We start from the raw sequence: 13,559 nt of genomic DNA, 5'->3' as shown, positions 1-13,559 counted from the left end.
GCACAACTTCATATCATATCTAGAACCCAGTACAAAAAGCTCGGCTACCATTTACAGCTCCAGCAGGCTTTCTTTTGTGCTTTTGTCGGCGGGAACAGTTTGATCCCCGGTTCCAGAGCAGTAAAAGAGACAGGTCTATTTGCCGCAGTTTTATGGCTCTCTTTGGCCTTCTCCAAATCCATAAAGAAGCAATTTGGGGATTTTTAAAATTTTTTTCGTGGGATGTGGGGGCCACTGGCTAGGCCAGCATTGGCTGCCCATCCCTAAATTGTCTTTGTTCAGAGGGCATTTAAGAGGTAACCTCATTGCGGGCACCTGGAGTCACATGTAGGCCAGACCCTAAAAGGAATTTGTGAACCAGATGGGTTGTTACGACAATTGACAATGGTTTCATGGTCATCATTAGACTGCAAATTGAAATTAAATTCCGCCATGTACCGTGTCGGGATTCTATCTCGGGCCCCCACACAATTAACCCGGTGATCTCCAGAACACTAGTCCAGCGGCAATGCAACCGTTGCCATCCCGTTCAAACAGGTATACTTATCTCCATGCCGCCATTTATAGGGTAAATAGCTGCGAGCTTATCCAGTGTATCGAATTGCCAAGAGAGGTAATGAAAGCTCCCAGCACTGGAGTCCCTATAGCTGATAATTATGGGCTTTTCTTACAGAACCATTAACTCAGGTGTGCCCAGTGTGAATAGGTGGATGGGTGGATAGATCTGTTTATTCTACCTATTTCCACAAGCACCTTATTTGATTTCCCTTGTATATATCATTATGTTAATTACATTATTGTTTCGACAGCTACTCCTTGTCACTGGGAAAATAATCAGATATTGGTTTATCAGGAACGCAATGACAACCATTTTACTTCAACGTAACTCTACTTTTGCTGTAAGTGAACTTATATTCTTGTACGGGCAATGCTCCAATCTAGCTGCCGAGCATCTCGTCCCCATATTCAATAATGAAAGAGTTGAGGGAAGAGTTAAAGTACCTATGGACCGTGAGAAAGGCTGTACTACTCTCGCCGTTCACTCGGTTCGGTTCTCAGATGCTGTGGTGCAGTACAATGCGGTGAAACACGGGAAGGCAAGGAGGTGAGGAGGCTGTACTGGAACTAATTCGACATGAGGACTGGGAAGGCAATTAGCACATGGGCTTTAGAAGTGAGAGCGATTCTGCAAAAAAGCAGTTGATCATCCGGGTAATTAAATGGAATGAAAATATTTTTATTATTTAGAATGATATAACATACAGATTAACAATCTGTACAAAAAAATAAATGACAACATGGAAAGGATCTTTCCTCTTGTAAGCGAATGTAGAACTAGGGATCACTGTTTAAAAATAAGGGGTCTCCCATTTAAAACAAAGATGAGAAGTTTTTTTCTCTCAGAAAGTAATGAGTCTTTGGATCTCCCTCCTCAAAGGGCAGGAGAAGCAAAGTCTTGGAATGTTTTCAAGGCAGAGGTAGATCGGCTTTTGATAAACAAGGGAGTGAAACGTAACAGGTGGTAGGTGGGAGTTTACAGTCAGATCAGCCATGACCTTATTTAATGGTGGAGCAGGCCTGAAGGGCCGACATGCCGACTGCAGCTCCTATTTCCCATGATTGTATATACTTGGCATCCTGAAATTTGATTGACATCGTTATTTGTTGATTAGGGTGCACGCAAATCTTACATTATTCAGAAATGAACAATCACAACCTTATCAGTTCCAGATTTATGAATTTATGAGCAAGAAAGTCATCTATTTACGCAAATGAACACGTCCTGTCTTAATGATATAGGCACGTCAGAAAGCAGGCAAATAATCTAGGAAGGAATATTAATTAGTAAAGGTAGCAGGTGCAAAACAATGACAAGAGAGAAGTTGCAGTAATAATAAAACCAAAGCCATAAACAACATAATAATGTGGCAGAATAATGATGCAGCAATATCATGACGCAATATTAGAGAATACATTGAAAGCCGTTGTTTTACAGACAGGGTTCCACTAGATGGCGCTCCATAACCTTATCTTTGGAGAAAATTTACCAAGCCGTCAGATCACTGACGGGTGACAGCTGGGGATTACAGGAAATATTCTGGCACCGTTGCACATTACTGTAAACAATAGTGTATATAGGGCAGGAATCTATAGGTGAATTACACAAGAGATTTAGAGACTGAGCCCTGTAAATCATTGTATTCCATGGTCCAATGTCACAGCGCAGTCCGAAATAAAAGGTTATCACAATGAGAGAGAGAGACACACACAAAAAGAGAGAGAGAGAGAGAGAGAGATAGAGACAGGGGGAGAGACAGAGAGAGGCCAATCCACCTTTTCGTGCCCAAATGATTTGGCTACTGGTGGACGCAACTTCAAAGTATCTGGAAAGTACCTGGACCCCCAAATCCACGACAAGGGTCAGAGTGACAATCGTTCCTGACAGAGAGTTAAACATTCGCACTGTCATCTGTGTAAGTAATATTACAAACATCATAACAGAGACTACATTGGAAACATGCTCCCTTGGGTTGGAAAGTGCTAACTGACATCCAGAGTCTGTGAAAGGCGATTTCTCTTTCCAAGTGAGATTTGATTCCAGGGGTAAAATTTAATGGCCCCCTGATTCAAGGGGGAGTGGTATTTTTTTTCCTTCTGTTTTTTTCAATCCTTTTTCCCGGATTGTGTTGATGATGCCATGGGGTTACCTGGATTCTGTCTCCAGTCTGTTCACAGATAATGTCCGCTCAACGGGACATCCGTAATCTGTCGGAAACAACAGTCCGGCAATTTACTGAGGAGCCCCTGGCTTCTTGTTCAGGGAGGGCCAGTGATCGAGGCTCCGAGAGGCCACTCCGCCCCGTATGTCAGTCATCAACCTGATCACAACTATGAAAGATTTGTACTCATTTACCTGAGGGTGCATATTTTTACTATGTAGTCATTTGCAGAATGGTGCACTTGCATAACATAACATCAGGGGGCCATTCTGCAATCACTACTAGTCAGTTATTCGTCCAATCCCCTCTGAAGAAGACGTTTCATGATTCTGCCCCTCTCTAGAGAACTGACCCCCAGGATCTATACTGATACTTCAGCTTAATCCTCAGGGGATGGTGCACCATCAGAGGTACCGGCTTTCGGTTGAGATGCTAAACCAAGAACACCGGCTACTTTGACATGATGGATCACATGAGCACTATTTTGAAGGAGAAAAGGGGAATTGGCCTGGACAATATTTCTCCACCAATCACTATCGCTGAAATGGCTGTAGTTGTTGAAGGTCAACTATCTGAGTTCCTGGGTTAAAGGATGATCAGCACAATAGTGGTATAAAGGTAAGAAAACAGAATGTGATAATAGCAGAACAATGCTAAGCACTCTGAAAAGAACAACATAAACAGGTAACAGAGGACCCTGTGGGAGTCGGTGGGGGGAGGGGGAAGCGGTGGGGGGAAAGGATGGAAAATGAGGAAAAATGAGGATAAAGCAATGAATAAGTGAATAAAAAATGAAAATAAGTAGAAAAAAGTAAAAATAAATAAGTTCCTAAAAAAGGGTGGAAATAGGGGAGGGAATCCATGGTCAGAAGTTGTTGAATGCAATGTTAGGTCGGGAAGGCTGTAAGGTGCCGAAAGGGGTATTGGCCCTTCAGTTTGCTTTGGGCTTCATTGGAAAATTACAGCAGGCCAAGGACGGACATGTGGGCATGCCATTAGAATTCATGAGACTGGTGGAGATTGGAACGACGAATAACTGCCAAAAACAGACGATTAGAGGGCTGCTGCCCTTTTTAATAGATTTCAAAAATTGAGATTCAGAGAAATCTAGAAAGGCATTGCACCGAGTCTGGAGGGAGCAGCGAGAAGGTGTGAGCACTGCGCCCTCTGGCGAAGGTGTTGAGAACATCACCTCTGCTAGGCACCGGAAGAAACATAATAATTACATCCAAGGGGCAATTTACAATGACCATTTACTGAAAGATGCGTTGTGTGGTGATGCTGATGGCGACGGTTGAGCCTTGTAGATCAACATATAAATCGACAGAAACATTAATCAGATAAATTGGAGCTTGGAAACTTACAGCTTCCACTCACAATTTTAATCCTTCCTGTGATGTCGAATAAGCACTATCAACCCACAATCCGCATTCAAAAAGTGACATCCTTCTCCTTCTTCCGACATCTCCCGATTTCTACTGCTTCCTGTCTTTGGTTAGATATTTCTGGGCTTAAACTACCTCTGTACAGCGAATTATTAGGCTAGGCTGTAGTAAAGCTTTTATATGGTTAAGCGAAAGACTGTTAGAGGACGCTTAGATAGATATTGAGATAACTCGGAGATGGGACTGATAGGAAAGGGCATTGGAAGACTAAATCTGAGTTAATGCTCCACAAATACATCCGTGAAGCTTATTTTATTATAAGCACGAGCTGACATGACAAATTAATGTAGATAAAATTAATGTAACTTATGCATGGAGCCGTTCTCGCTAAATACCTTGCAACTGTCCAGAAGCATGCGGAGCCGATAGTTCCACGTTGCCCTGACCATAGCAACACCTTGGCCAATCAGAGTCAACTAGCCAAACAATCTGCAGCCCTTTCTCCTGTGGGAGATATTGTCGTGATAGTTTGGAAATTGTCATGCTGCGTTTCCCCTGATGAGCGTAAGATGAAAACCTTCGGCATTATGCCTCTCTTCTCAGCAGCATTCAAGTTCTGTCTTCCCAAAGACGTCATTGAATAATCGTGTTCTGTGAGATCAGGTCAAAGAATGCATTTTAAATCAGCCAGCAGATGGCAGTGAGAGATCACATTTTCCAACTTTGGCGACCCGCGCATCCACCAACACAGGCTGAAACCTACTTAATATCAATTATGGCGAAATTGCTTTGAACCCATCTCTATCGCCATTAATGTCATACACTCCCAAATTTGTATAATGTCACATGTGAGCTCTCTGTAAATAAGCTGTGCACAACATGCAGGTTTTTTCTCTGACCCAAAGCTGGTTTCAACCTTTGTTTTCAACACAATCCATTGATGCAGTTGAATAATATAATAATTCTTCAATACCTATCGCTGTCCTGCTTGCCCCGACAGGCAGGAAATGTCAAAGTAACGTGACCTTTGCAAACATGCAGACTTATACAGTATTCAAATGAGGTATTGTTACTGAATTCAGTCATTTACAAATTGAACTTTCCTATTACCACTCTTCCCGCGGTATCCCCGTTGCTTCTCTCCGTCGGATCCGCATCGCTTACCCTGTTTTATTGCAGAAATTTCCGCACGCCTGCCTTCTTTGGTTCTGCCTTGAGGAGCAGTGTAATATGGCGCTGATCTGTATTCCTGCTTGCCACAGAGGATTCCCTGCGCCGCTGACCCTGACTGTATCATACGGAACCGTTTGGTAAAGCTTCTCATCAATATATCATTTCCTAGTAACAACCTCTCACTCCCTTCCCAGCAAAATGCATTTCCTCCTGCCCAGGTTTTATTACAGGCAAAACGATGATGATGTTGCTTCAGATGATGAAATATAGCCACGATAATGCTGATGAGTAATTCCGATTCAGTCATAGATTCCCAGCACAGTTATAACACAGAATGAGGCCATTCGCCCCTGCATTTTGCTAGGATAAACATGGAGAGACAATATTAAATAAAGGATACCATTCTAAAATGCGTTCAGGAACAGAGTGGACTAGGTGTATATGTGCATAGATTAATGAAGATGGGAGGGCAGATAGAGAGATTAAGTAATAAAGCAAACAGTATCCTGGGCTTTATTAATAGGGACATAGAGTGCAAGAGCAAGGAGGATATGCTGAGCTTTAATAAGACACTAATTAGACCTCAGCTGGAATATTGGGCACAGTTCTGGAGGCCACACTATAGGAAGGATGTGAACGTATTGGAGACAGTGCAGAAGAGGTTTACAAAAATGGTTCCAGGGATGAGAAAAGTTAACCAGGAAGATAGATTTACGAGATTGGGACTGTTCTCATTGGAGAGGAGAAGGCCAAGAGAACATTAGAAAGAGAAGTCCAAAATGGTGAGGGGGCTGGACAGAGTAGATAAGGAGAAACAGTTCCCATTCGTAAAAGGCTCAAGGGCAAGAGGGCACAGATTAAAAGTGAGAGCACTGTAATAGGCGGCAGTGTTAGTCAGCGACAGACTCGCGATGGTTAGGATGGTGGATTCAGCTGCTGCCTGAATCTCGGTAGAGAAACATATTTTAGCAAGGCCTGCTTTGCAATAATGACCCTAAGAAACCGTCCACGGGATGAAGTTAGGCTGCGTTTCTGGCTCATTCCGCTACCAGAATAATGTCCAGACTGTCCATGCAGCGTCCTGGAGAAGTTTGAAGTTACATCGTCTGCTCCTATCTAGACGTGAGCGGCCAGCAGCTGTAGAATTTGTTAAGACGCTGTTCTGGACAGATGCCATTCGGCCCATCGTGTCCGCACTGGCTCACACAATGAGCATTTATACTCAATGCTTTTACCCACGTTGCGACTGTCCCTCTGATTAGAATGTGCTGAGTCAGTAATTCCCTGTCAGAAATGTTGCCCACACAACCCAGATGCTGAGTAACCGCATCCTCTCCGTTCGCTCTGTAAAGGGGAGATCACCCGGTCTAATACTCACCCTGAATCATATGCTCTCAGTGTCTCAGGTGCTCCCCCCTCACCTCCTTGCCTCCCTAGTGGTGCTGCGAGACCGTTAGGCCATGAGATGGCTGCTGGTGCATGGATAGACCTATTAACATCTGAAATCAGCTCCTTGTTCTGTTACAAACCTAACCTCAGTGAATCTCCATTCCAGTTCGAACGATGCGTTCACTTATCATATTCTTAGTGGTGGTATGACTGTAGCTATTATTGGTGCTCAAAGACGGAGGAATATTCATTCATAGCAGGCGTCAGACTAAATGGAATCTCTTAAGTTTTCAGGTTTAACATGGGTCGATCAAACTGTCCATCAATTGAGAAACTGAGTTTTACAGGAAAACAGGAAAGGCAAAAAAAGGAGGCAGAGAGATATAGAACAAGAGAGATGGACAGGGACAAAGGGGAAAAACAGCGAAGGAATGAGTTCAGACGGCGACGGAAGTCATTTCTGTGCCAGTTCCTCCACTGTCACTGCGTCAAAATCCTCGAACTCCCTTCCTAACAGAATTTTGGGTGTACCCACACCACATGGACACCAGCGGTTGAAGAAGGCAACTCACCACCACTTTCTCAAGGGCAATTAGGGATGGGCAATAAATGCTGGCCCAGCCTGCGAAGCCCATATCCCGCGAATGAAGCAGAAAAGTAACAATCATTGGTGGTCAGCTGACATCAGACTCAGGAACAAGACAATCATGCCCATGGAAAATGCCTGTCTGTCTCTCATGAAGCGAAGCATGCCTCTGAGCCGTGTTTACTCTTCCATACCTGCCCTGCACGGTCTGCATATTGAAATCGTTCTCTTTTTCTGCTCTGAAATCTAAAGCAGTCGTCATGTGTTCCCTATGTTTAATTCTGATCATAATCACTGTGCTGACCGGTGAACCTATGTTGAAGTAAACAGTTTGTACTAAATTACATTTCCTCCTGGACGTTTGTCACCTCTTTTTTTACCTTGTAAAATGTATAGACAAGTACAAAACCGTGGCCCGGGATTCATCATATCTGGGAGCTCAGTAATGACGGAGCTCTCCAGGCTCTATCTTCAGTGAAGGAAAAGTTATGGTGTGTGTGGTGTGTGTGTGGTATGTGCGTTTGTGTGTATGTATGTGTGTGTGTGTGTGTGTGTGTGTGTGTGTGTGAGAGAGAGAGAGAGAGAGAGAGAGAGAGAGAGGAACTCTGAGGCAGCATAGCGAGAGGGGGCCCCGGAAAATTGAGTTAAAACATATTAGAACAACATCTAATATATTCCACAATTTCAAAAAAATAAGCAGTAATTAATTTTCCCCATTCTTCTCGGCCAGGAAAATAACCTTTTTTCTTCGAAATATTTTCCTCTTTGTCACTTTCTTGCAATGACAATTGACCACCACATATCCCTTGCAGCCTAATTATCGCTTACTCTCCAACATAACTCAGCATCACCAGAAAACCTGGAACATTTTTTCTGTTCCATTAACTTCTCGATAACGTCCAGTTGGACAGCAGCGGCTCAGAAAGAGTTTCTTCCCCAATCCTGCTCTGTAAACCCGGATCTATTCCCTGTGTAAGGATAGTGCGTGCAGTTCAGGTCAGGGCAATTGCAGTTACTCTGCGCTCTCTCAAAACCTGCCGGTCTCGCCACGGAAGTGGGGACACAGGAAGTGAGGTGTAAACATCCTGAGACACGACAACGGGTTATTGAGGGCGCGGATTATGAAGGGCGTCTTCAAATATCAAGCAGCTCTTAGACAGGGCGGACAGCGACAATGTGGCTACTCAGCATCTGGGTTGTGTGGGCAGCAATTCTGACAGGTAATTGTGAAGGGAATACTTTCATCTTTTATCTCATTTCCCAGGCATGGCTTCAATCAGATTTCAATCAACTGTCGGTCTTAAATTTTCTGTTTAATATATTTTTTTCCAGACGGGACTCATGGAGATTCTGTCACTCAGCCACTCTCATCGGATGTTAAGACAGAAGGAGGAGAGGTGACTTTAAACTGTAACTTTGATACTGCAAGGAGCGACTATGCATTGTACTGGTACCGACAATACCCAGACACACAGCCCCAGTTTGTACTTTTAAAGGATACCGGTAACTATGAAGAAAAGGCAGAATTTGCAAAAACTCGTTTCTCTTTAGAGCTCCAGGTCTCCAATAAATTCACCAGTTTAACCATCTTGGATCTGCAGCTGACTGACGCCGCCGTGTATTACTGCGCTTTGAGACTCACAGTGATGCAAATCAGTCTCACCCCTGTACAAAAACTGCCTTTGCACTCTTAGTGGGAGCTCCTGTCTGTTGGGGTTTGTGTAGAATCGCGGGTAGATGAAGCTACAATGCGACGCGGCGTTGTCAGCCACTCAGACACACACAGCCAGAGGAAGCCACAATAACCTCGGATCAAACAGTCATCCAACCGTTCCCAGGAGCGGCCGGGAAAATCAAACAAACTGCAGAATCCGATCGGTCATACAGACCTGGAAAGAAACCATACCCGAAGACAACCTGACCTATCATCACTGTTTTTTTCAATATCGCCAGCTTTGTTGAGCGACGAGTTTGATCCAGAGATCACAGCAGACAAAACTGGCAGGTCTATTTATCGCACAATTATGCTAATGCTGTTGCCTTTGTTCAAATTAACAGACGGGCAGCTTTTAAAATGTTTTTACTTATCATAATTCCGCCTTTTTATGCTCAATAATGATGTGCCGGCAGAGGTGATTAAAGCTCACAGATTGCATTTGCTATAGCTGAAAATTACCGGGAAAGAGACCCACATTGAGAATTCCAATTAGTTCTCACAGCGGTAAAGAGGAACAGCACAAGTGATTCAACCTCCAGAGTGAGAGTAACCCGGCCCTTGTTAACGGGGCAAAAGAACAAAACACTCAAGGGAAACACACAAGGTGCATCCGCACAAATATATTAGCTGACATTTTCAACTTTCATTTCAAGTATAAATCAACTTCGCAAATTCATCAGGAGCGCCTTAAATCATCTAATCGCCATCGATGCTCTTTGCATGCTTGAAAGTCTCATCTTTTCCCCAGACCCCTCACTTTATCTACAATCCTATACAGTCCCTCATTCTAGTCCTTAATGTGACGATGCAAACCCTTTATTTCTGACCCGAATATGAGCCAAGTGCCGTTACAACAGAGCTCCCTTAAAGAGAAAGTGCAGACAGGCGATTGAACACAAAGACAATTTCTCACACCCTGTCCACCGACACCTGATCATTCCTCAGAACAGACAGCGAGAACAACTGAAGTGAAGGTTTGTTCTTTGGATCAGGCCCTGGACGATAAATAAAAAAATATTTATCCGCCAATTGTCTCTGAATTGAGGACTCATGCCTCAAATACATCGGACAACAGTCATCACTCAGACGCCTTCATCATATAGAAGGCATTCCGTCCAATATCAGGCAATGGGCAGAGCAGCTGAACACCTGGTCTGGAAGACGGAGAAAACAGTATAAGATCTAAACAGCAGACACACGCTGATATCTGATATCACAGAATTACAGAAATGTTACGGCGTATAAGGAGGCCATTCGGCCCATCGTGTCTACAACGGATCTCTGAGCATTTGAACTTAGTGACAATCTGCTGTCTTTTCCGCATAACCCTGCACATTGTTTCCAATAAAATAATCACACAATGCCGTCTTCATTGCCCCAATCGGACCTGCCTCCACCACACTTCCAGGCTGTGAACCCTAAACTTGAATTGTTCGCTGTGTGAAAAAGTTTCTTTGACACGTCGCATCAGCCCTGTCTTTGCTGGAGATCAAAGTTAAAAGGGAAAAGGATAAACTGGCACCGCCCTGCATTTGGTTTCTTTTCCTGCATCACATTTTTGGCTAATTTATGTAAAAGCCGCGGGGGCAGACTTTCATGCCCAGCTTTCGCTCCCTTCCTGTTATCTAGAACTCGCCCTATCCCTCGCCCTAGATGAGAGGGTATGAACCAGCTGAATGGGCAATGTTTCCAGCAGCTGTACACAGAGGTATGATGAATTACCGAAAAGCGCCAATGCGTTTGTCCTTCAATTCTTTCCCGATCCAGATTCAGAAATCTTACAGCTATGGGAGTTTGAATGTACAATTCCAGCACGAGAACTGATAAGATCGGATTTTAAAGACGGGCTGCCTTCATTCCATAAGACAATCTTTGTACAGAGTTTCAAATGGCTACAAAGACCTGGGGGCCAAGTTTGTCCCTTTAGAGAGTCAGAGTCGCAAAGTTGTTGTGTTCCGTTCACTTCCCGCCACAAAGAGTAAAGGAAATTCCTGGCGCTTCGACAATTGTCATCATCCGACGTGAACCGATGGCCAAAGGAGCAGGGGGTCAAAAACAGCATGCTTACGTCACGAGAACAAAGTCTATTTCCCACCAATCCAAGAGCAGCTGAACCACGTGACTGAAACATTATATCTAGCTGTTACATTAACCGACTATTGACGTCGTTCAGACGCTCTGTGCTCTGCTGATGTGAGCTGGGCTTCCTTTTCCTACTGGCACTTTAATTGCAAGGAATGCGTTACGCGGTGCAAATGAATCTACTCCCTGTCATTCCAGTGCTGCTAACATGCAAGTATAAGGGGTTTATTCTGTCACCTGCAGAAAGTGTTTATGTATACTCATGTTTCTCCAATGTCTCATTGCCTGAATGTTTTTACAGGTTGGTGTCGCTCGTAACAAGTGTCCCAGTTTCCCCCAGCGAAAACAGTCCAGAAGTGGGATTCGGTGCGGATAAACCGCAGCTATGACAGGTCCAGCATTGACGGAATGTACTGGCACAAATAGAAATCCGGTAATGCGGCTGGGGTGGATAATAAAGCGAATATCGGCTGGCAAAGAAGGAAAGGGCCGATTCGAATTGAAACTTTGCACTGCGGACAAACGGGGCCAATTGATTATTGAGAAGACGGAGAGCGCGGATACCGCTATGTATTGCCGTGCGATAGAGCCCCACACTGAGAGGAAAGGCGGCAGTCACGGTACAAAAACCTCCCTCCTGTTTACAGTCCCGGAACAGCAGCAGCGACATTTCCAATCACATCGGGCAGGCAAGACGGGTCAGAAAGAGAGCAGCAAACAGCGGCTGTGTGCGGGGCTGCCGCTAGCTTTATAAAACCCTTCAGATAGCGGCTATGATCAGAGTTCGTGACAGTCACAGCATAAAGTATCCAATAGGAGAAACATTCACTCACTGAGTGCAGCCTTCGATGTGAGAACATCTTCAGCATTGCTTAATTGTAGGATTATAGTCAACTGCGTCAATTCGGACATTTTACTGAATGTGTATGCGTTTGATGCCGCTGTGTGACGGCTGATCTGGAATTTTAACCTAATTATCCCATGAAATTCACGTTTCCTCTGAAATCTAAATACTGAGTCATGGATTTCCTCTTGAACTTAATTCTTACAAGATAGTGAGTTCGTGAGGCCAGGACGAATTTCAGAGAAATTTTCTACAGAGGCTGGAGTAATATTATCCTCTTGTGAATCGCAACATAATGATAATTAACTTCCACCTCGTGTCAATCGCCTCGTTCTGCTAGTGACAGTGAGTGAAATGGACTGCAAATCTTCAGCTTCATTTTAAATATATATTTTTAACCGATTTGGGATAAGATATTACCGGCATCATCTCACCGTTGGTAATTTCACGGCCTGGTATCTAAGCTCCTCTCCCTCTTATCTGCTGAGTTCTGTAATGACCGCCCGAAACAATCAGGAAACAATCGACTCTGCTGAGGAATATCACATGGGAATGAAACCATTGTGAGTAACACGGGAGAAACTGTTCGTCCGTTTGCAACTGAGTTTCTCAAAGGTGCTATGGCTGGGCACTTAGAAAATTCATGGCAATCAGGCACAGTCCACATGGTTTTGTGAAAGGGAAATCAAGTTTGACCAATTTATTGGAGTTTGAGGGGTAAGTGCCTTCATCCTGCTCCTCATTCATATGTTCGTATGGATATGAATTCATTCATGATGCCATACTTCAGAATTTAGGTTCGATATGTGTCAATAACATGTTTCAGGGCATTCAATTTTAATTGCTTTGGAGCCTTCAGTGTAGTTAGATAATTATTCACTGTGGTCGGGCGCATTTTCACTGCAACTTTCAGCTAAAAAAGACTGAGTTCAAAAACACTTGTTTTTTTGAATCCGACAAACACCAGCTGAGTTCTAAACAGGTTTCATAATCTTTGGCTTTCCACAAGCCACGGAGAACTTCACTTGATTCCCGAGGGAGGAGTGAGAAACATGTGACGATGGCGTCCTCTGGCGGAGATGATGAGAAATTACACACCGTGCGGATCCTGGTGAAAACGGACAGTGTATCTGTGGGGGATTTTCAGTTTCCCACTTATAGGGAGAAGCTTTGTGTTGATGCTGATGGTGAATGTCGATCCGTATATCAACAGTCACAGGGCATAAAAATAATCAGATAAAATGGCGATTGGAAAATCGGAGATTCTGCTCGCCGATTTGAGCCTTAGTGAACTACGCAACCTACAGCGACAATCCCAGCATTTATAAAAGTAGCTTAAATGTTCCTTCAATTTAACTGGTGCCGGATAACATGATCGGTATCTACAGTTTCCACAGGGTCAGGATATGCATTTTGTTTTCACTCCAACGTTTCCAATGATTCATTTCTCTGTCTGGATTCAATTTAAATGGCTGTCCGTCCAGAGATGGGGCGATGTTGGGTGACATTGGCCGAGACAGCAGGTGCCATCGGATCAATTGACCGTTCCGCTGTTCCACCATCCATCCAATCAGCGCTGAGCCTGGTTGTTCGCCGGTTCATGAGGGCAGTTCAGGGAGCGGGGAACCGAGCGAAATCCTTCTGTTCACAGCTGGGAATGGGA

General features: G+C 44.1%; 1 gene segment (V, D, J or C); it reads left to right on the top strand.

The window, feature by feature from the left end:
• The first annotated feature begins 8,419 nt into the window (after positions 1-8,419).
• On the top strand, positions 8,420-11,428 carry LOC121270139. The segment is given in 3 exon segments: positions 8,420-8,473; positions 8,586-8,920; positions 11,354-11,428. Coding segments are annotated over 3 exon segments (456 nt in total).
• Positions 11,429-13,559: the final 2,131 nt, after the last annotated feature.

This window comes from Carcharodon carcharias, chromosome 27 (genome assembly GCF_017639515.1).
Source record: "Carcharodon carcharias isolate sCarCar2 chromosome 27, sCarCar2.pri, whole genome shotgun sequence".
In the NCBI taxonomy this organism is placed as follows: Eukaryota; Metazoa; Chordata; class Chondrichthyes; order Lamniformes; family Lamnidae; genus Carcharodon; species Carcharodon carcharias.
Note: the sequence above shows the minus strand (reverse complement) of the source record. Positions and strands in the feature narration are given on the sequence as shown.